At 54.2% G+C, this 24,094-nt stretch overlaps 1 protein-coding gene across 3 annotated transcripts in view; it reads right to left on the bottom strand.

The window, feature by feature from the left end:
• The window catches only part of Galnt17 (polypeptide N-acetylgalactosaminyltransferase 17), a 362,408-nt gene that overhangs the window by 258,128 nt on the left and 80,186 nt on the right, over positions 1-24,094 (bottom strand). The window contains exon 1 of one of the 3 annotated variants that reach the window (XM_048789884.1): positions 15,927-15,996. The exons of the other annotated variants lie outside the window; for them this stretch is intronic. Within the exon in view, the coding sequence (XP_048645841.1) occupies positions 15,927-15,981 (55 nt within the window). The 5' untranslated portion in view covers positions 15,982-15,996. Of the gene's footprint in view, positions 1-15,926; positions 15,997-24,094 lie in introns of those variants that run through there. 3 annotated transcript variants of the gene reach the window in all.

Raw genomic sequence — 24,094 nt, forward strand, 5'->3', positions numbered from 1 at the left:
CAGATGAGGAGTTGGAGAACTGTCCAGCAGCCGGTTTCACAGACCAAGATTTGCATTTAATAAAACTCGATACTAATCAAAATCCCACGGGATAGGAGGTCGGCCCCGAGAAAGAGCTTTTAAAATCATGGAAGAATAGGGACGTGAGAAGAGTTGAAATCCCTTCAGCTAACTCAGGAGGGAGTTAAAAAGTTCACCGACATGTTGAAAAGTTTACTAAAGTCATAATGAAGTTATATCGTTCTAATAAAACGATCAAAGCCAAGGCCCAAAGAGCAAAACCAAGCCCCATGGCAGGCAAGAGGTGCGTGACCACCACATGTGACAAGGAATGTGTTCCAGATTAAGGACCCTTGTGTATCGCGTGGGGCAGGAGAAAAAGCACTTCTGCATGGATGAACTAGATGGCCGGGGTTTGCGTGTTCATGATCATAAGCACGTTGCTGCTGTTGACCCACTGGGCGCTATGCCGGGCAGGCGTGGTGTCAAGGAACTGCCAAGCACTATCTCATTTAACCCTGACAACGCGCCCAGGAAAGGAGGTGTTGCTTCCAGATCATCGATGGCAACACCACGAGGGTGGAAATGAGCCCCAGAGAAGGGGGTGACAGGGCCAGGTCGCACTCCCAGGCACAGAGCCAGGATGAGGACTGTGTCCGGCATCGTGTCCATTTACCCGTGCCGTTTGGATCGTTGCCTTTTATAAAGGAGCACAGCTCTCTGGAGTCTGCACATAACAGTCAGTAGAACAAGAGGCAGCGAGAACCAAATGGCATTTGCAAATGGAGGGCCGGGTGGCAGGGTGGACGCTCAGGGACAACAGCCAGGGTCTAAGTCAGAATGCGAGCAGCCAAAATTATTGCTTTTGCCAAAACTGTCCAGGAGCTTGTAATAGGCCAGCCCCCAGGGTCTGGGCTGGCTGCCCCTCTGCAGCCCAACCCTCTTCAGTGCTGTGCTGGCCTGGGCTCACCAGGGGCCTCCTGGCGTCCACGCGCCCTCCTGCTCCCTCCTCAGCACCTCCCCCAGGCTCCATCCAGCACCACGCCAGAAAGCCTATGACCCAGGGCAGGTTCAAAAGTGAGCGCCTCCCCTCCTTCCGCCTGGACGGAAGCCTTTCAGAGACTCCTGCCCGCCCGAGGGAGGACCACGCCCTTTCACACACAGGGGAAGCACTCACAGCTGCAGAGCGACTTCGGTCCCAATGCACCCAGCGCGCCCTGACCACTCCTCACCTCCCCAGTGTCCTCGGGAGCAGCACAGCACACGGTGGGCGTCAGTTGCTTCCCTCAAGGTCCTGGGGCTGGTGGGAGCTGCCACTTGCTGCCACTGTCCAGCAACCGAGAGTGGAGCTGCCCGCACTGGCCAGGCCAGGAAAGGATCAAGATCCAAGACTCAGTGTCAGCCTCTCCTAAACACGCACCACTCTCACACCAGTCAAAAGACCCCAAGTGGAACCCCCTAAGGCTGAGGCTGTCTATAGTCCACTGCTAATAGGAATGTGACTTCCAGGGGAGTGACAGACTTGTCCTGGAGCTAGCTGGAGAGGGCTGACACCATTGTAAGTGACTAAGCTGGGTCACACACTGTAACATGGTTAAAATAGGACTTCTGTGTTACAAGAATTTTACCAAAATAAAAACATAGATTTTTGAAAACAGGAAAAGTTTTTTTAAAAGTTTAAAATTGAGTTACATATAAATGTGTCTCTATATTTTCATGGGCAAAAAATTCCAGAATACACAAATTCAATAATTTCTTTATTAATTATGCCCAATAATGAACGGAAAATAAGATTGCAAAGACAAACATTCTGCAGTTCTGTGCTGAAAGCACAGGACAGGCTGGCCTCCAACACAGGAGTGACAGGTGTGCTACCCCAGAGTTCCAGGGGCCACGCGCCTGCGTGGTGGTGTCCGCCAGGGCTCTCATCCGCGGCTCCATTTCCCATGTGCAAGATGAGCACACGGAATTGTGCAGCTTACGTTCCTGTTCAACCGTATCAACAAAAACATGCTGTAGGGCTATTTTAAATGTATTACTTTAAGAAAAGACTGCTTAAATGGCATCCTCATCAAACAAAATACGTTCAGAACCGGAATGTTCTTCAGGGTCCACCAACCCCCTCTGCTGCACCCTCAGGCTTCCTCCTGCAATCCGTGTTGCCCTGGCCAAGGTCTGGAATTGTGGGACCGCTGGATTTCAGGATGAATGTGTGCATCAAGGGCCAGGATAGGATGTAGAATCACAGCCCAAGAACTTGTCCAGGTGCAAGCCGGGCTCTGAGCCTGCAGCCAGGCCACCCTGGGGAGACTGGGGAGGCTCCAACCTCCAATCTCTGAAGGTCTGAGATCTGTTGCTGAAATCCGAGGGGCACACAGGCAATTTCCACAAAGTCCCAAATAGCTCAGGGCTTACCAGCAGGGAAAGACACTCCCAGAGGACTTCAGGCTGTTGCCAGGAATTAGAGGACAGCAGGAGCAGGAGCAGAAAGGAGGAAAACACTCCTTACCCCCTCGTGTACGTGAAGCAGGAACCTGCCCCACAGATCACCTCTAGGAGGTCCTTTCTCCCTCACAAGGGAGAACACTGAGGCTCAGGAAGGGCCAAGACAGGACTGAGGGCCAGCTCCTGCCACGGCTGGCATGGATGGCTCTGGTCTCCACTTGGTGCCCAGCGGTCCCTCAATCACACCTCGATGCCTCCTGCTGCATATGTGCCTCCTGTGAGGCAGATGGAAAAAGTCCTGGCAAGCTCAGGGCATGTTTCCTTATTTGCAAACAGGAAGAATACTGGCCCTGTCTAGCTCACAGGAGAGGAAATAAAACAGAGCATTGTGAGCCCTTGCAAAGGGTGAACCAGTACACAGATGTCAGGACACGCAATTTTCCTTTGGACGAGAAGTCGAGAAAATGGAAACTTTAAAAGAAATTGAAAGTCCGTAGAGAAGAGACCTTGAGACAAGGTGTGCTACCCCAGGGCTTCATCCAGGGGATTTAGTAAATATGCACATTGAGAAGTAACCATGGAATGCAGAGCTGGATGTACCACCGAAACGCTAAAGCTTAAGCTTCCGGGCCACTCGTGAGCCCCTCCTGAGGCCTCTAAAGGACCCTAGAAATGAGCGCACAGGGTCAGATGTTTCTGTAAAATCTGCAAAAGGAGCCAGGTGTAGTGACACACACCTGTAATTCCAGCAGCTCGGGAGGCTGAGGCAGGAGGATCTCAAGTTAACTAAAGCCACGTTCAGCAAAAGCGAGGTACTAACCAACTCAGTCAGACCCTGTCTCTAAATAAAATACAAAACAGGGCTGGGATGTGGCTCAGTGGTCGAGTGCCCCTGAGTTCAATCCCTGGTTACACCCTCACCCCCCAAAAATATCTGCAAAAGCAAGATACTTTTATTGCGATCACCACACTGTCCAGTCCAGGCTACACCCCCCCACACACACACACACCACACAGTGTGTGGAAGGAGGGACAGTCATCTGGGAGGGCCTCAAGTGGACTTAGGTTGAGAACACACTGAGTTTAGTGTCAGTGGGATGTGTTAGTAATGCATCCCAGTCTCCTGCAGGTTGCAGAGATGCCCTGGATCAGGAGAGCTCTAAGAACACTCGGGATGTCATCAATTCAAGCACATCTGTTTTAGCCCATTCAAGCTGCTATAACAAAAACACCATCGACTGGGTGGCTTTGTGAACTTGAAGAAGAGCTAAATCTCTGAGAAGGATCCCAAATGCCTAACTGGGCATAAAATTCATAATGAGCAGGGACCCACTCTGGGGTCCTAGAAGGACCACAAACTAAATTTTGCAGCCCTGTCCAGGCACATTCCAGGCCAGTCTTCCAAAATAAGCAACCCCGGAGAAACTTCCTTTTGCTGCCTGAACCTGACCAATGAACTCTTACCTGACAGTCATATGTAAATGTCGACCAATTGGGAACAGGCATAGCTGCACCCCTCTGCAGTCACATAAAATCAACCAATCAGGATTGAGCAACTGCCATCCCTCATTTGCATAAGTGAACTGGGGCAGGGACCTAGGAAGTATACTGCCTCCTCCTTCTAAGCTGACCCCACCTCTGTTCCTTGGAGCCCACTTTGGTTTTGTACTGAAGGCTGTCTCCCTGCCTCCCTTGTATCTTAAAGTTCACAGCTTGAACAGCATATATTTATTTCCCACAGATATGGAGGCCAGGAGGCCGGGGTCAAGGCTCTGGCAGAATCCATATGGGATGAGGGGCTACCTCTTGGTCCATGGAGAACTGTCTTCATGCTGTGTCCCCACATGACACAAAAGGGCAAGTGGCTCTGGGGACTCTTTCACATGGGCACAAATTTCACTCAGGAGGGCTCCATCCTCAGGACTTCATCAGGTCCCAAAGACCACGCCTGATACTATCATTCTGGGGGTTAGGATTTCAACAAGATCGGGGGACACAGAATTCTATATCCAACAACATTCAATAGAAGTGGCTGCAAGAACACCCTGTCACCTTACAGCTCAGGAAGGAACTGGACATATGCAGCTCAGACAGCAAATTTTACATCAGGCCCAAGAGTTTCTACAACATTATCGATATTGAGTTGCAAGGCTAAAATTAATTTTCTAAATTACCAACTCAAAGGAAAAAGTATCAGTTAACCATACTGAAGAAAGACTGAATAACATTTTATTCTCTTAATTAAAAAAGGATATTCCAAATTGCAGACATATGAAGAGAACACCCAATGACACACGATCAGAAAGTGTAGGAAAGAAAGGACTGTCAACATGTGTTGGTAGTTAATGAAAACTGTTATTTTTCTGGATTTTGGGACATTGGTGGTGTTTACCAGCTTTTTTTTTTTAACTTAGCAATCTGGAATGATTTATTTTCCCTTTCTAAATAAATATTTGCTTTTGCACCTAATTCTGTATTATTGATTTTGCATCCTTTTTCTTAAAGAGGGAGCGAAAACCGTATAAGCTTTAGGCCCCGTGAAACGCTGACTCCCGCCATCCCTGACTGAATTCTCTGATGTTTTTCATACCCGTGGGTTAACTCACTTATGGGGGGGACCTCTAAATTTTCTTTCACAAAAACAATTGTAATGGTTTTCAAGTTCCCCCACCTAGGATAAACAATTGCAAGCCAAACAGTCACACAGAGGGAAGAAAATCTTGGGACCATTCAGCCTCAGAGGACCCTTTCTGGAGAACACTAAGAAAACACTTGATCTGTAATAGATGAGAAAAGACATCTCACCTGCGTGCCCAGTGACCTCCCTCCAGAGAGAGGGAGTCCTGTGTGTGTGAACTAATAATTCTATGTAGTGCCTAGATCTGGAAGAACTGGAGTAGCTGATGGCACAATACGATGAGAGCAATCAGCCCGAGAGGCAGAACCACAGATCATAAAGAGGAGGGAGAGAACCGAGCTCTCTGAACCCAGAGGCTCCAACAGACCCGCCCCAGCTAATGCCACCTCCCCCTGTATTCTGGTCACTCTCTGAGACCCACCCCAACACCGGCGACCCCTGCTTTGCCTGGCCCTCCCACAGGGGCAGACATCCTCCACTGCCCTCTGCTGAAGGACTCCTCTCCCAAGCCTTGAGCACAGGGAATGGCCAGGCCCCACTCATTGCTCTCTGTCCCTCCCTCCGCTGCCCTTGCACACGACTTTCCTGTTGGCAGGTGCACATGGCCCAGGCTCTGCAACCTGGTGGGAGGGCATCCATCCATCCATCCATCCATCCATGCCACAATATGCAATGAGCACCTGCTACATGCCCCGCCCGGCGCCGCGTGGTGGGCCATACAGGAGCAAGAGTCATACGCCTCATCCCTGTTCTCCCTCCACTCGGCCATGTGAACCCATTACTGTCCCCCCCCCACACCACCACCAGGCTGAATGGTCCCCATCTGGTTGTGTTTCAAAGCCCAAATGTTTGGTTAACTGAACTGAAAATAAGGCAGGCTCCACAGATCTCCCTGTCCCTGTCGGGAGCCACCAGTCTGCCACCAGGTGTTAGGATAAACAAGATTTTGCCCAAACTGTGGCTTGAACGCGTTTGGACTTGGTGGAGCATCCTCACCCACTGGGCGCTTCCTGGATTTACGCTGATGAAAGCAAGGTGTGGGGGCACCCCAAGAGCCCACCTGGGGTGGACTCCCACTTATAACCAAGGAGCTGCCTGGAGATCCTCGAGAAGAATTCCTGAACACACCGAGGAACAGTCTGCGACCCAGGCCCTGGTAGGTTTGAGAAGGCACCAGATTTGTTTCAGAATAGAGCCGGCTCCAGCAGGAAGCCCTTCTTCATCCCAGGACGCTAACCTGAAATCCATGGGTCACTGGGCTTTTTTATTCCAAATGAATTTTCAAAACATCAAGTAGAAAAATCATAAATTGTTCCCACACGAGGAGGTGGTTAGGTCCAAATGGATTTTTCTGAGATCAGAAAATATATATAATTTTCTCCAAATTCAAAACTGCTGACACAATTTCCAGCTTAAGGGAACAGCCGCACATTGACACCACCGTGGATTCAGAAAGGGCTCAATTTAGACAGAATCACAAAAGAGAAGGTGAGCCAGGTCGGAAGATGACAGATAAAGAGAGATGCTTGTTTCCACCGCCTCGTTAGGGCGCAATGGGGACGTCCCCCACAGCCAGGAGGGGGATCCAATCAGAGCGGCCACCCTGGCCTGGGGCCTGGCCCAGCTCAGCAGGCTGCACGTGGAGGCCGGGGCTAAGGCCAGTCCCCACTGTGAGCTAAAGGGCACCTTGTGTCCCCCCTGGCTGGTGAGGTGAGCTCTGAGGTGACTGTGTGGGGCCTGCTCTGCTTGGGCACCCATTGCCTGGACACTCGGGCTGAGGGCGGGACCCTCTGCCAGAACCCGAGAGCCGCCGGGACCCTGGTGTACAGGGAGTTCCCCTGAGTTAACTCTGGGAGGCCGAGGGAGTCGATCCATTGACTTTAACACAAACCAAGGCTGAAACATCCCACTGACCCTTCTTTGTCCTGGCCATTGGTGGCTGTCTGTCATGGGCTGAATATTTATGTCCTCATTCAAGCCTGGAAGTGACAATTCTTGGAGGTGGGACCTTTGGAGGTAATTAGGTTTGAGGATAGAGTCCCCAGGATGGATTGCTACCCTCAGAATCAAAGAAACAGAGCAGCTAGTATCTCCCCCCCTCCTCCCTGACACTTAAGGACACAGCAAGACAGCCATCTGCAAACCAGGATGAGGGCCTTCCCCAGAGCCCAACCTTGCTGGCCCTGGTTTTGGACCTCCTAAGCCCCAGATCTCTCATCTCAGTCTTCCCAGCCTCCAGAAAGTGAGAAATACGAGTGTGGCCTCTGAGCCACCAGGCCTGTGCTGCTTTTGTTACAGCAGCATGAGCTGACTGAGACGCCCTTCCTCCAGATCACGAGCCCCGTGGAGGCCCTTGGCCTCCTGCCAACATCTAACACAGTGGGACAGGACTGTTCTGTCTCAGCTGGACCTCCTTTTGGTGTATCCTCCCTCTGACTACCCTTTAACCCTTGCCAACCTGGACATTCCCAACAGCTGGACGAGGGTTCCTAGGGCTCCTTATGCTTTCAGGGGCCAAAACCAACTACTGCACTGGTGAAACCACTCTGCTTCTGGGCACCTGTGGTTCCTCTCTGTCCAGCACCCACTACCCTCCTGTGAAGCAGATCCCCTCTTCTGTGAACCCTGCCCCATGGGGATCAGGTGAGCACACCATACTCCAAGGACATCTGGGGGTGTGATGCAGACCAGCCCAGCACAAACCCTAAGAGCCCACCCTCGGGATGGGTCCAGACAGGCCCCGGCCCAACCAAAGACTTTCCTGCCATGTCCCCATGTGTCTTCCCAAGAACACCCTCGTTCTAGAGTTGCCATGGGGGCTGTCACGTGAGGAAGCCTGTCGACGAGACAGAAGAGGGGACAGAGTCTGAATGGCATCTCCTGAACCTCTTGGCCTCACTGAAGCCAGACACAGAGTGGACCTCCCAGACATGGCATGGACCCCCAGGAACAGTGTGGACCCACAGACACGGCGTGGACCCCCAGACATGGCGTGGACCCCCAGACACAGAGTGGACCCCCAGACACAGCATGCACGCCCAGACACGGTGTGGACTCACAGACATGGTGTGGACCCCCAGACATGGTGTGGACTCCCAAACACGGTGTGGACTCCCAGACACAGCAGACACAGTGTGGACCCCCAGACATGGTGTGGACCCCCAGACAGTGTGGACCCCCAGACACGGTATGGACCTGTTGGAACCTTTTACCCCCTTTGGGACCGCAGCCATCATTGGGTGTTGGCTGAGGTGGCCTCATGGGTTCTTCCAGAGCATTTCCGTATACGTGACATGGCTGGATTGGCACACGCGGGCTAAAGCACAGGCTTTTGACCTTAGCCCCACCTAATGGTTTAACCTGAAATCTGCCTAGGCCCCTTAGTGATAGTGACGTAACTGCCCCTTATTGGTTCTTGCTACTGTCTCTTCTTACTCCCTCCTTCTATCACTATATAACCTTGTCCCTGACACAATAAAGTTGAGATTATTGACCTCCATGGTTGACTCAACTCCCGACTCGGTGTGATTCTTGGCCAGGCTGGGTGGCAGGCCGGGTCGCAGCACTCACCCTCTCGCTCAGATAAGGGAAGCACCAGCTGGTCTCGTGCATTCCCCAAACCTTTGTCGGAGGGTGGTTCTGACAATGGACCCCCAGACACAGTGTGGACTCCCAGACACAGCGTGGACCCCCAGACAGTGTGAACTCCCAGACACAGTGTGGACCCCCAGACAGTGTGGACCCCCAGACACAGTGTGGACCCCCAGACACGGCGTGGATCCCCAGACACAGAGTGGACTCCCAGACACAGTGAGACCCCCAGACACAGCGTGGATCCCCAGACACAGAGTGCACCCCCAGACACAGCATGGACTCCCAGACACGGCGTGGACCCCCAGACACAGTGTGGACCCCCAGACACAGCGTGGACCCCCAGACACAGTGTGGACCCCCAGACATGGCATGGACCCCCAGACACAATGTGGACTCCCAGTTCCTGGAGCTCATAAATCCCACCGGTGCATTTCAGGCTTCAGCTAGGTTAAATTGGTTTTCTGTCACCTGCAACCAAGAGAATCTTAACAAATGGGTAAACGTTCTCCTAAATCGATGTCCCGGTCCTGATCTTCTCCACACCCATTTTCTTCTCCAGTAGGAACAGCTGACAGAGTGACACACTCTCCGGTGTCACCCAAAGGCCACGTGACCCGGGGAGGCTGCATAACACCACCCTCGGCCTTGGTGTGCACTGCCTCACGGGGCACCTCCAGCAGGGACAGGAGGTGACGAGCCAGGAGAGGAGGAGGGGATCCCTGGGTCCTGCTGCTCCCAGGCTCTGGACCCCACCCCGCTTGGCCTACACCCTCCCTGCTGCCTCTGTGACTCCTTGGGTCCCCCCACAGGCTCCCAAGGGTAGGAAACGGCATCCTGCACACTTGTACAAACAGGCTCAGAACAAAACAGCCCAGACGAATTAAAAGGAGGCCAAGCACCAACAGCAAAGCTCAGGTGAGAATCCCAGAGGACACAGCAACAAAATCCCCCACTGTCAGAGGGTGACTGAATGTTGAGGAGAGGCCTCGTCCCCAGTGGAGACACGATCCAGACGTCTGCGAGCCAAGTAACACAGGGAACATGGACAAGGCCAAACGCCAGGCCCTGGGGCTTCTCCCCACTCACAGACGGGGGACCCTGCCTTCCCCCTGGCCTGGGCACGTCTCCATGCAGCACCCCACATGCTGAGCAGCAGAGCTGAGCCGAGTCTGACTCCTGGCAGAACACACAGGGTCATGGGGGCTGAACAGTGACCCAGCAATCCGTGTCCCCAGGATGGGACCCTGTTTTAAATAGTGGCTTTGAGGATATATTCGGTTAAGATGAGGTTATGTTGGACTAGGATGGGCCTCATATCCAAAGGTTGGTCAGTCAAGCTAAGAAGAGGGGACACAGGGGGCACCAGACGGGGAACCGTGCAGGCCAAGGCAGGACTGGAACTGGGGCCCATAGCGGGCGGCCTCGGCTGTGTCGGCTGCTCTGGCACCTGAAGCTGGGTCAGCAAGGGCAGCAGCTTGGAGGGAGCGTGGCCCGCTGACCCCTGATGTCAGACCTGGGGCTCCAGAAATCTGAGAGAATGCCTCTCTGAGGCTTGAAACCACCGTGTGGTGTCAGAACTGGTTACAACAGGCCTGGGGAATCAATCCAGGGGCACCAGCCTGGGACAGCTCAGAAAACCCAGTCAGCCCCAGTGCGCTCGCCTGCAAACGGGGGTCCTGAGGAAGGGACCTGTCCATGGGGTTAATGAGCACGGAATCCCAGCACAGTGACGGAGCATGGAGCATGGAGACTTGGCGTGACTACTGCCAGCTATTGTCGGTCCCCTTCGTCTCTCCCCGAGGACACCTCGTAAGCCTAGACGAGCTGCCTACCCGACCTCTAAAGGACCATCAGAGAGGAAGGAAGAACAAGCGCACCTTGTCTTAGGCTCCCAGCACGAGCCCTGCTCACAAATTAATTCTTCAACCTGAAAAGAAACGCTGGATTTTGAGTTTCCCTCCCCTGGGTGTAAGCGAGATGTCTTCTTGCAGGGTGACCACCACGGCACAAGAATAAGTGGAAAGGGGCCCCACAGGTGGACACAGGGGTCGCCACCACTCCTCAGAGGAGGACACCTCCCCCTGCAGACAGCTGTCCAGTTCCGATGGCCCTGCTCGTCACCAGGGACGCTCAGACACCGCAGAGCCGTCTGCAGAGTGCCGGGGTTTACACGGTTGCTCCCAGAGCTCTAGGTCTTGACGCCCCCCTCATCTAGCCTCTGCCCCCCAACAGACACTCAGGGACACCCATTCTATGCCAGCTGTGGTTCTGAGGTGCTGGGGAGACACCAGCAAATAAAACAGATCTGCCTCTGTCCCGGGTGGTGATGTTCTGCTTGGTCAGCGAGATGAGGGATGAACTTATGTCATAGTAAATGAAGGCCAAGTGCAGGGCTGACTCACAAGACCCGAGTCTCCGGGGCTCCAGGACTGTAGGCCAGGGCCTGGCTCCTCCGGGGAGGGAACTGTGGCCCGGAGCAGCCACAGGAAAAGGGGGCCTGCTGGACTGCAGGGTTCCTTCCACTCAGGGGCAGGGACAGGGCCACCTGCTCCCTGCGCTGCCCCACACCCCTGCTCAGTCACCACCACAGTGCAGGCAGCACCATGCTCCTCGTCAGCCCAGAGACCCCTCCATGCATTCTCCCTCCTGAGTGGCCACTGGCAGAGCCCGTCCACGTGCCTGGCACTGGGCTGTGGTCACACGGCCTGACGTGACCCCGCGCAGGTCTGTGACCCCAGGGGTCTCTCACAGGTGGTGACGCCAGCATTAGCATCCCACCCCGAGCTTCTGATCCTGGTGTCTGAGGCGGGCCTGAGAGGTGGGCAGCCGTGCTGGTGATGCACCAGGCGCCATCAGAACCACTGCTGGCAGGATGGGGTGTCCCTGTGCAGCTGGAAGGGGGTGGAGGGAGGGAGGGAGGTCACTGCCCAGGTGGAAGAGGCAGACGAACCCCGCAGGACCACGGCACAGTGCCCTCACCACAGAGCACCCCAGGCTTCCTCCAGGGAGAGGCCCTGGGCCTGCACCAACCTGTGCCAGAGCCAAGGCTGGAAGGCAGGGCAGTGACCTGCTCCCCTGAGGACCTCGGGTCAGCACTGTCCCCAGCACGTCCCCCCCATAGCACCTTCCCCAGCACGTCCCCACCACAGCACCGTTGTTGGCTGAAGTGCAGATCAGAAGGCAGCCCTGAGCTTCGGGGTCCAGACTGTTCCTACTGATGGCCTCTGCCCAGTACCTGGGGCATCCGCAGCAGGCCATGGACGTGGTGCTGCCTTCACACCAGAACCGAACGGGTGACGTCTCCTGACATACTTTAGGTTGCTACTGAGTGTGCTGACCTGGATGCTATGTCCTTGTCCACTATCTTACAAGGGGTCTGCAGGGAAATTACATACATGGAAAGTAGAACTTCCCTTGAAATGGGCAGCAGGCTGGCTGGACAGAGCTGGCCGTAAGTACTCAGGTCCTGGGCAGCCGGCTGTCAGACTCTCTAGCCTGAAGTCCCCCAGAGTGGGGATATTGACACCAGCAGAACTGGCACAAGCTGTGCACCTGGGTTCCCTGCCACCCCCAACAGGGGTCCTCGCCCCACCCCAGAGCCCTGCTGGGAATGAACGTGCGCATGGACACTGGCCAGGCTTGAGGCTATTGCTGAAACAAATCTGCAGAATGAAGATGGCGGTCAGCGGGGCCTGTGGGCCATTCCCCACCCCCTCATTGCCACACCAATGGCTCATCAGGGAAAAACTTCTAGAAATGCCACTCTGTGCTCAACCGCCAGCAACAATCCAACTTTTCATGGCCCATCAAAAGGCGGCTTAGCCAAAGGCCCTTGATGTCACGCCCCCTCTCTGCTTCCCAGAAAGAACCACTTGTTGGCTCCAAAGGGCAAATGAGACATCAGCTCGAGAGCTTTGGCTCTGGGTGAACTCTGAATCTGCTCTTGTAACATTCAGGGGACGGGAACCATCTGCCAGGACCTGAACATCTCACTGTCCACCTTCCCTGGACTCAGCCACTCCGCCAGCAGACCCGGGGGAGAGCCACGATGACTCAAGTCCCCGACAGCCAAAAGCCACGCTGTACCAAACCTTCAGTGTAGCTACAACCAGGGAGGAAATAACGTAGCCTACATTTCACGAGCTTCCATTTGTCCCGTCAGAACTCAACGGGGGATGAGGTTCAGCAGTAAAACAGATGGGGCGAGAGGGAAGGAAAGACCCACGAACCATATAAAAGGCTCCTTCTATGAGCAGAGCTGACGGCGTTGAGATTGGAGTGAGGGCCACACAGCACTTCAGAGGACTGGTGTCCAGGAAAGGGGTGAGCGATGGGAGGAGTCACCTAGGCCCAAAGAGAAGTTTCTGTGAAAAATCACAACAGGAACGGCCGCCTCCTCCGAGCAGCTCTCGTGGCTTAACTGTGGAACTATAAATACACAAAATGATTAAAGATGACCAAGCGGATGAAAAGCAGTCCCTCACTGGTGATCACCACCAAGGCTTCACTTCCTCCTGAGCTGCCGCCAGCGGTCACTCAAGACAGGGACAGTGGCCATGTCCTTCTTTCTTTTCTGGTTGTGCCTTTCCTCTCCCAGGTTCTTCCTCCATCTGCAGTGAGACAGGCCAACAGCCACGGTAGCCTCCACCTCCTCCACACAGGGGGACAGGCCAGTACAGGATTGAGTGGTTTGCAGGGTGCTCAGAAGTGGGAAGTGTCGAGAAAGAGTTCGGCCTCCGTCTTCCCAGAGCGTGTTCTTCCCACCACACCTGTTGGTCTCTGTCTGCCCTGTTACTGTGCCAGCTGCCAGAAAGGGCACCCAGGTCTTCCACAAAGCTTCACAGGCTGGTGACACCAAGTGGACCCACACCCAGGGAATCCTGCTGGGCACTCTCTGAAGACAGACAGATGACTTGCAGGAGAGAGCTTTACCGGGACAACAGCAGAGGGTGACTTTCGGCTGCTGTGCTCCCATCTCACCATGCACAAGAACCTGCCGAACATCCACACACCTACTAGAATAGCTAAAGGAATACCTAACAATACCAAGTGTCTGCAAGGAGGCAGAACAACTTGCACTCTCGCACCGAATGATACGGATGCAACATGGAAACAGTTAGGTGGTCGCTTACCAAAAAAATGACATCACTGTGCCATGCACAACTCCATTGCTAGGTCTCTAACCAGACAAATGAACACATGTTCATGCAGCGACTGTAGATGAATGCTTTGTAGGAGCTTTATTTATGATTGCCCCAAGCCGGAAACAACCCAAATGTTCATTCACACTTTGGAAACTACTTGGCACCAAATAGGAATGAACACCAGGGACATACAACCACCTCGATGAAGGCTCAGAGGCATTTTGCTAAATGACATAAGCCAGACCCCAAAGACTATGTGTGCAATGATCTAGGTATATGACAACCCAGAAAGGCAAACCGAGAGACAGGGAGCCAACCAGTGGTGTCTAGGAAGGGGGTGAGACTGACCACAAAGGGAGGTCAGGGAGCCTTTCGGGACAGCGGCATCGCTGTGTGTCTTGTTGGTAGACATATGTGACTATGACATTGTCACAGCACACCTTCCTGTACACCTAAAGAGGGAGAATTTTATTATACGCAGTTTCCTTTTAATAATCCTTACTTAAAGGAAAACCCTGAATGAGGGACAGAGATTTTTAATTCATTCCCTGGAGATCAGAGTCTTTCAAAATGGCTTTTGGGCACTTTGGCCAAGCCTGTCTCCTAGCCAAGATGCACCACCTCCTTCCCAGCACTTGATACTGTTGGGGTTTTTAGCCATCCTAGGAGGTATGTAGACGTCACACAGAGTCATCTTGGAGCCGACCTGGATGGACAGACAGGATTCCAGAGCCACCGGGGCCCTGGCTTGTGCTGCCCTGCAGGAGCCCCTGTCCCTCTCTGAATGTCGGCACCCTCCTTCAGACAGCAAGGAGGAGGGTGGTGGCACCTGGTAAGCCTTAGGGGTGACCCTGTCTTACACTAGAGGACCGATGGCAGGCATCCGGGACCAGAGTGTACGCATCTGCCACAACTAAGGGCTGGTGCAAAGAAAGCACGGCACCCAGAGACAGAAGTTATCAAAAGGACATGAATTGGCACCAGATCGTTCCTCTCCAGTGCTCTGAGTGAGTGAGTCGTTAGAAGCGTTCGTCAGCTTGCTCTGGAAATGGGGTCGGGTGTTATTAAGACTGTCCACTGTGAAGCAATTACACAAGTGGAGATGGGGGCTCGTGAGGCTCGTCGAGGGGTCAGGATGAAACCCCTGGCAAGCACCGTCCCAGGATTTTTTTTTCCCCTTGACTAACTAAGGTCAGATAGGACGAGGACAAAACTAAGCGTGCAGAATTTAAATGACTCAGATTACTTTTCTTTTTTTTTCTGCAGCTGAACTTCAGCATGTGGGAGGGGTGAGCAGTTGAAACCAAAGCTAAGCTCTTCTGTTCTGGATCAAATGGCAATTACTCTTCAGCTCGTTTTTTTTTTTTTTTTTTTAATCCGTCCACTCAGCAAACATCCACCACCTCCAACGAATTTGCTGAAAGAGCCAGAAGAGCCCAAAGAGTGGGTGAGGGGGTCTGGGGCGCGGTCTACAGACTGAGCATGGCTGAGGCCGAGGGGCGCACGTTAGTCCAGGATGCTCTTCTCGCTCCTTATAAATGTCTAGAAATGTCTGTAATGAGCATCCAGGGAGACAGCGATGGAAGGGGCAGGCACCGGAGGGACAGAATGGCCCTCGGAGCTGGAAAGCCTGATTGCAGCTCCCTGAGGCGACGAGCCCTCTGGCTGGCCTCCCGGGCCTTTTCCTGGACCCACCTGAGTGCTGTCCTCCCTCTGCAGCCCGCCTAACCCCTCCCTGTCCCCTGCACCGGTCCACGGGAGTCTCACAGCTGCTTGCCTTGCTGGGTGTCAGGCAACCCCGCTGCAGACCATCCTTCCCACCTGCCAGCCTCCTGGCTTCAGAGTCCCCCCAGCAGGAAACAGCGGCACCCCACTGTTCACGTGGGTCCCCTCAGTCCAGAGAAGGCTGGTGCTCCGAAGAACTCTGCCATTAAACTGCCCTCACTAGGAAGCTGGGCCCGTGAGAGCGGTGGCTAACCAGTGTGCAGCCGGGAGGGGAGGCCAGCCTCCTCCCCCAGCAGGCTCCACAACCTCTTTTAGATTTCCAGATTCTCATTTGGAAAGTAGCACCCGTCTCCCCTCCGCTTCCTCCACCATGAACTCACCTTCCCCTCGCATGGGACAAATGCAGATGTGGCCGCCAGACACAGTCTTGCTCATCCCCGTGGGGGGGGTTCCACCTCTCTGAACGGAGCCCCCACCGTGGCCCTCGGCTTTGGGAGGTAAGCCAGATTTCCCAAGCAAAAGGAAAAATCCCTTCCATATCTCATGCCCTATTTTTTAAATAAAGAAGTCAGCCTTCTGTGGGTTTAAGGAATAAGCAGGATAAAAGGGAATGAAATTTTTTTAAAAATCAGAAGACACAGGAGACGGAGAGGTTCAAACCCCATCAGCAAATGAACAGAACGGATATTTACTGAAACAGACCCAGAAACAGGATCTCAGCGGAGAGCACATTTCCAGAAATACCCAGGCCAGCGGCCTTGAAACTGCTTCCTGGTGTTTCCAGCTGGATGGTGCCTCCTTGGTGAATTACTCCAAAGTCACATTCAGCTCTTGGATTTGTTTACGCCCATTTAAAAGACTCCGGGGCCTCCTGAAGGAGATAGACCTGACCGCCACACAACCAGGACGTGGAGGCTAACAAGATGACGTCACCTCTAGGGCCTGAGGCAGGTGTCCCAGCTTAGCCAGGCTAGTGGCTCCTGGCCTTACCTGCCACCAAGGATGCCCGGGTCTTCCCCCCACACAGCTGACACCACAGCCAGGGCTGCCGCTGTGCTGGTGACACCCTGCTTGGTGATCAGGGACACAGCCTAGCCAAGGAGGCAGGTGCAGAGGACAGAGCCATGGGGCGCGTGGCCCTCTAACAGGAAGTGTGGTGCCCTGAGGAGACGGGCACTGACCCTCAGAGAGGGATTCCTGGGTGAGTCTCAAAGGCCAGGCAGAGGCCAGAGCGTGGGGCTGGGCCCCTCCCCTTTACTGGCAACCCTGTTGACCACGATGTCATTCTAGACCTTGGCCACACCAGCCTGCAGGTGGGTTCTCAGCGCCTCCCCTCCCGGTTCAACCCACTCAGGTCCTGTGCCATGCACTGCGTGAGCCTGGCCCCGCGTCCCTTCTGAGGCCTACAAGCAGCAGAGCCAGTCTTCCCGTGGGACAGCTCTCCCTGCAGAGCTGACGGGGGCATGGTGTGGCAGCAGAGCACCTGTCCAGCCTGCACAGCCCCCAGCACTGGAAAAAAAATCCCCCAGTTGCCCTGAATAATGGCCCCCAAAGATGGCCCCACCCCACCCCCAGGGCCTGTGAATGGTGACCTTGTGGCCAAAGGGCCTCACAGAGGTGAATAGGTCATGGCTCTCGAGAAGGGGGAACTATCCCATGTCCTCTTGGGAGCCCAATGACACATCACAAGGGTCCTCAAAGGAGGGACACAGGTGGATTGAAGCCAGAGGAGACAAGTGGCCAGAGAGGCAGAGACTGAGTGACATGGTCGCAGGTCGAGGAGTGTCGACCACCTCCACAGCTGGGAGAGGCCATCCTCCCTGGAGCCTCCAGTAGGAACACAGCCCTGCCGGCCCCTCAGTCTAAATTTGCAAACCCCATTTCAGACTCCAACCCTGAGAACTAGAAGAGATCGGTGTTGTTTAGCCACTAAGTCTATAAGATTCGTTATAGCAGCAACATGAATCTAGGGCACACCCGCACTCCTTAGGACGCAGACACCACTCCCAGCAGGCACAGGTGCTCTGACCCCTGTCTCCCTCCTCTTCTCACGCCATACCCAGGCCTCATTCCTTGACCTCCTCAACTCCTCGAGTCTTCCCCAGAGAGGTTTTCCTGCTCTTACCACAGGGCCTTGGCATATGCTGCTCCCTTGGACAATGCTGCTCTGGGTCCCCTCTCTGCCAAGTAAGTCCCCACTCGCCAGGTGCACCCCAGCTCGGATGCCCCAGCCACAGAGCCCTCTTCACCCTCCCTACACTTGTAGGGTCACACGTGGTTCTGCACAGTGGCTCGCTCGCAGCATTGACTCCGTTTTCACAGGAACTCCATCTCCACCCACTCTGTACCCCAAGGGGTGTGTAAGACCAGAACAGAGAGGAGCCCAAAAACACAGGGAGAAAGGATCCAAGGCAGGACACAGGCAGAGTCAGGCTGCAGAGAGGGCTGATGGGGACAGAGGCAGGTCTGAAAAGCAGCCCCTCAGGCAGGCCACAAAGGAGCCCCTCCCAGTCCCAGAGGCCTTTCCAGAGCACCTACTGTCCTGAGCTCCTTAAAAGCCACGGTTCTTATATACAGTCCCCAAGATCAGCAGCACCGAGTCACCTGGGACCATGTTAGAACTGCACGTTCCAAGGCCCTGGAGCCCCCACCACTGACACGCCAGAGGCCCTGGGGTAAAAGCCTGCAATGTGCCTGAAGACCTCTGCGTGCTCTAAAGCTGGGTGGTCACAGGTGGCTTTGCTATTATCACAGCCGACACGTGGTGGAGAGGCCTCTGCCCTGCACCGTTTCCCAGGGCCACCATAATAAAAAAGAAACAGGCTGAGTGGCACAAACAACAGCATGAGCTGCCTCACTTTCTGGAGTCTGGATACCCGGGATGCAAGGGCCAGCAGGCTGGTTTCTGGAGGCCATCTCTTTGTGCATCTCCATACATCTTCTTTCCCTCATGGGCACACAGAAGTTTCCTCTTCTGATAAGGACGCCCGCCATATTGGATTATGGCCCACTTCAAAGACCTCACTATAACTCACCTCTTTAAAGACCTCATGTGCAAATATGATCACCCTCTTTAGTCCAGGGAATTAGGACTTCAGCATATGACCTTCAGGGGAGCACAATTCACCTACAATATTCTCCACGGGTTCAAACCATGCCACGTGACCCTCTTCAACTTGCCTGCCAATGACAAGGGACATGGGCATAGGGAGCCCACAGGGCCACTCTTCCCCACACTCTTGGGCATTACAGTGTAGAAGGCAGAGCCACCCCGCCATAATCTGGAGTAAGGGGACACTCAGGATCCAGACCCCTAGGTGTTCAGGGCTCCAGGAAAGGGCCCAGTGACACACACAGGAGTCCCCCGACCCTCCAGGCCAGCAGGTGGGGTGTTGACAGCTGCTCTGAGCAATCCCAAGGGCCGACCTGCAACAGGGGCCCAGGGCAGCACACGCCTGTGGACAGGGGCCCAGGGCAGCCCACGCCTGTGATGAGCAGCCTTCTCAGACCCACGTCACCCGGAGCCCCCAGCCAGCTTCAAAACCCTCTAATCCAACCACCTTAGGGTACCCTGGGCGCTGGGACTGCTCAAATTGTCCCATTATGAGCTTCCAAAGCACAGACAAGGGAAGGCTGGGCTCCCCATCAGCATGGCTGGGTATTGTGACAGTTGGTAGGACATTGTCTTTCTACACTGAAATCTAACACCTGGGCTTTAACCCTTTTGGGGATCAAACCCATTCAAGAGATGAAAAAGAAAATAATCTAAAGAGCCCCCGAAGGAGTTAAAGTCCCAGGGAACCAACCAGAGGTGTGGCTCGATTTCCCTTAGCTCCCACACGGGGAACTAACCACTGTAAAAGCTGGACTTCCGGCATCTTCCCAGGTCCTGGTTCCTGAGGGTCAGGGACGAGGGCAGGATGAGAGAAGCCTCAGGAGACCACAAGTCTCCAGGCTGGAGAGGCCTGGCTGACCAAGAGCAGGAGCCTCCCGTCCAGTGCCCTGAGGCTCCTCCCTCTGGCCAGGAGCCCCGCTCTTGCTGAGCAGCCCCCTACAGTGTCAGGGATCACCCAGGGTGAGGGCCACTGCAACTCCAAGACTGTCCCCAAGGCCACAGGGAGACCACTCCTCCTTGCACATGAAGTTCCTGCAACTATCCATTGGCCACAATCCCCGCTGTCTCTCAAGACCCCTGGCATCTCCGCTCAACCTTACCACCCAGCGCCTGCACTCTGCACTTTCCTTGAGACTGCTTCCCACAGGGCAGGGGATGGCCGTCTCTATGCTCCAAGTGCACTTTAATGTGCTGACATTCCTTCTCACAGGCCAGCTGAATGCCATCTCAGGAGGAGATCAGAGCCACAGGGTGGAGACCAGCACCTCCTTTGTCCTGGAGGCCCCAGGGGTACCCGCGGGCCTCAAGACACACCCATCCCTGCCTCTACTGATTCTGTGGCCTTGGGAAGCAACATGGCCTCTGCGAGCCTTTACCATGTCACACAGACTCTACTGCAGAGGACTTGAAATGTGAAACCCTCCCTGCACACAAGTTTCGCAGAAGCTACTAGAGAAGATAAGCTCAAAGCAGGAAGAGGCAAGGGCTCCTTCTTACCCCAAAACAACCTGCCTGGCCTCCATCCAGCTCCCTTCCCTCAGAGACCTGCAGCTCCGACTCCTGGCCTTGATGCTTCAGGGCCCGAAGTCCCCTGATGTCCAGGCGCAGCCTCAGCCCTGCCCATGAATGCACCTGGGTCTTCCCACTCCATGTCAGGCTGCGCAGGGGGCCGTGAGACCTCCCCACAAGCTCCAGGACGCGCCCTCAGCAGCCTCAGGCCACGGACAGCGGCCCGAACACCAGTTCCCCATGCCAGGGTTTGGACAGGAAGTGTCCCCCAAAGCTCCTGAGGTAATGGAGCAGGTGAAGTAAGGACACTGAGCTGCGCACTGATCAGTGACCCATCCACGTGACGATGAGTAATGGGAACGGATTACTGGGTGGTAACTGTAGGCAGGGCGTGACTGGAGGTGGGGACATACCTCGTCCCCCTGACTCCCCCCATCTCTCTCTCTCCGCCCCCCTTCCTGGCCACAGGGAGATGGGCAGCAATTCTCCTCCACACCCTCCCACCATGATGTGCTACTTCACCTTGGGCCCAGACCAATGGAGTCGGTCAACCACGGATCAAACCTCTCAAGCTGTGAGCTCCAAATAGCCGCTGCCCATCGAGGCGACACACTTTCACCAGAAGTCCTCCTTGGTCAAATCCCAAATACCCCTAAAGCTCACGGAGGGAGCTGGGACCCTGCTTGATTGTGCCCTGAGCAGACCCATCTCCATCTCCCTCCTCCCAGCCACCCAGGGACTAGAAGGGACCAGGGGCATTTCAGGGGACCTTGAAGAAGCATGGAACACGAATATAGAGCTATCTTCCGGAAGCCGGTGCTGGGTGTCATGCTAATCCACAGATATTAGTGGACAAGTACAGGGCAGAGGCTCTATAAAACCGTAACAAATCCACAGCTTTGACGCAGTAAACTATATTGACAAGCCGTCCCTTTTCTCTTCACTTCGACTTTTTCCCCCTTTGATGAACGGGCAGCAGAAGCACTGGCCATGTTGGGAAAAATACTCTCTCCTTTGGAGAAAAAAAGTTCATTAGCTAATCCACCTACTTGGAGAATTTATTTCCAAGGCTGAACTTTGGGGAGGTTTTATAACGGATGCCCTGACTAATGGGAAGCGTGAATCTGTTCCAGATGGTTAATTACTTTTTATCATTCCTTTTAATAATAGTTAAGAATAATAAGACAACTCGTGTGAAAAATGAGAACACAGAATGAATTAAATTGAAGAATCCCGCACCCATTACCAAAAGAAGAACAGGTTGGAGTGGCACAGAGTCTCCAAACACCAGCTTTTAAAACTAGTGGAGGTCACAAATTATGAGCTACATAAAAGAAATTAATTTCTATGTTAATCAAATAACGTTCCCAGAAGTGGTCACGCAGAGACCGCTCCTCCACCCAGCAGGGATGCTGCAAAGGAGCCCCCCGGGGATGGAGGGCCCGCCACAGGGAGCACCTGGAAACCATCACCCCCGGGGGACAGAGGGGCCACCACGGGGAGCACTTAAAACCATCACCCCCAGGAAACCCACACCCCAGCACAGGGCCTGGGAGGACAGGAGCCTGGTACTCTGGCTGGTGCTTCTTCCTCCTCGCCTCCTTCCCACCTGAGCCCTCCATGCCACTGAGCGACTGAGGACAGTCTCGAGGCCACGTGGCGTCCCCTTCCCAGGCCCAGAGACCTGCACAAGGCCTTGGTGACCATCACCTCTCTACACGAGGGCCTGTCCCCATGGCCACTGCTGTGCTGCACACTCTCCAGAGGGGGTGCTCTCCCCCACAAGCACTGGCACCACCTGGGACCTGCACTGTCAGCCTGCGGGGGCGTCCCTCCCAGTACGAGGCGCAGGCTCAGCGCAGGCTCAGCGCAGGCCCTTCTCAGCTCAGGGATCCCCAGCCTCAGCTCCGTTCCTGGCCCAGGACCATTAAACACTTTGTCAGTGGGCAATTGACAGGGACCCTTCCACTGAACGCGCTCACGGGACACGCTGCGATTCCACCCACTGTGACACCATCTGTCACTGCCGCGGTGAATGAGCCCCTTGGCCACGGGAGTCTGTGTTCTCTCTGGGAAGCTCTGGTTTTAAATCGGACCCAGAATCTTCTCCTTAGACTGCACAGGATGTGACTCTGTGGAAGCAAACCCTGGACCTAGCTGGGCTTCATAATCAAAACTGGGGTCGGAGTTAGACAGGTAATATCTCACCTTTCCATATATGATCTAACTCTCTTATGGGACTGGGCCAGCATCCCAAATTAACATGTGACTAAGACGTACATCTAGTCACTCTAAATGGATAGATAAATCCATAAGTAGGTGTACATTAGTCAGCTTTCCATTTCTATAACAAAATATCTGAGATAATTAACTTATATAGAGGAAAAAAGTTATTTGGCTCACCATTCTGAAAATTCCAGCCCAAGATCAGTTGGCTCCATTGCTTTGGGCCTCAGACGAGGCAGCCCATCGTGGTGGGAGCATGTGGTGGAGCATAACCCACTTTATAAACCAGGAAGCAAAACACAGAGGCAGGGACAAGGGTCCCACAGTCCTCTTGGAGGTCACCCCCCATGAGCCAAGGACCTCCCACTAGGCCTCACCTCCTAAAGGTCCATAGCACCTCCAAGTACCACATCTTTAGTACCTGAGCCCTTAGGGGCCACTCAACCTCCACACTACAGCAAGCCTCCTATGTGGGTAGGGTCAGGTCTCACCACCTGAGTTTCAGTACATTTAAAATGTTTCAAGCCTGTATTACAACTGCTGTTACCTCAGCCCTTTGTGATCTAAAAACCAGAAAAGCAGATTGGGTCTAAGTATGATTAATGCATGCAGCCGCCCTGGGGCGAATCTCCTGGGGAAGGACGGTGCACCCAAGACCATGGAGCACCTCCACAGCCCAGAGCAGGCAGCAGGGACACTTGCCCGGGGTCCATCACAGGACATGGGCCTGGGCAGTGACTGTGCAGATTCTAAGGTGCAGGTTTAACAAAAGAGACCCTCACAGAGGGTAAGAAGCTTAGAGGTCTTTGTAAAGGGTTGTCACCACTAAGACGCAGCTTCAGCTGCTATGCCTGTCAACAGTGGCAGTCTAACACAGAAGCAGCCAGACAGGAAGGAAGCCCCACGCAGGTGATGGAGCCCCGTGGGTTCCCTGCCAGACCCGGTGGGCCCGCCTGGCGTGCATGGGCAGCAGGACCAGCCCAGAGGCCAGCACACCCATGGCCTCTTTGGTGCTCAGACCCTGCTGCAGGGGCAGTGTGTGTGCCCACACTCGGTGGAATACAGAGTACTGTTTTAAGGTTCCCTGCTCAACCGCAGAAGATGAGCAGACGCACCAGCAAATCGCTCTTGCTTTCAACCACGTCGAGAGGAGGGATGAATTGCCATCCAGAAAACATGCACAACACATCAGATGCCTGTCTGCAAATAAGCCCTGGGAAAGGCACTGACCCCGGGGAGGGTCTCAAGGTGAAGCGCCCACGCCCTCCTTTCAGGGAGGCGCTATTTCTGTCAAGTAACAAAAGACTTACAGTAAACCAGCTTCTGAATTCAACAATTTCTTTAGTGAAACCTTAGTTCCTGGAAACCATCTTGCCACAGAGTGGCTGCTTGGCTTGAAATGAAAACAGGGCTTGGGGCAAGGTCACCGCAGTAGCCAGGGGGACCTTATCCCTCCATTCCTTCCACATGTCACTCCAGGAAGGGTGCAGAGGGCTCCAGGGCCGCAGTTTCCAAAACAGACCCTCAGGACGAGCCCCACTTCCCCAAGGCTCCGTTAATAGAGTGGGCAGTGACCTAAATCTCAGCAGTACCCAGAAGTTGGCTGGCATCTGCCAAAGAACTCTGGAAGAGTTGCAAATCTAAAAATATATGATGCATTATTTAAAAAAAAAAAAGAAGTTCAGGATGCGATGACCT

Source organism: Marmota marmota, unplaced genomic scaffold (assembly GCF_001458135.2).
Source record: "Marmota marmota marmota unplaced genomic scaffold, marMar, whole genome shotgun sequence".
NCBI classification, from domain to species: Eukaryota; Metazoa; Chordata; class Mammalia; order Rodentia; family Sciuridae; genus Marmota; species Marmota marmota.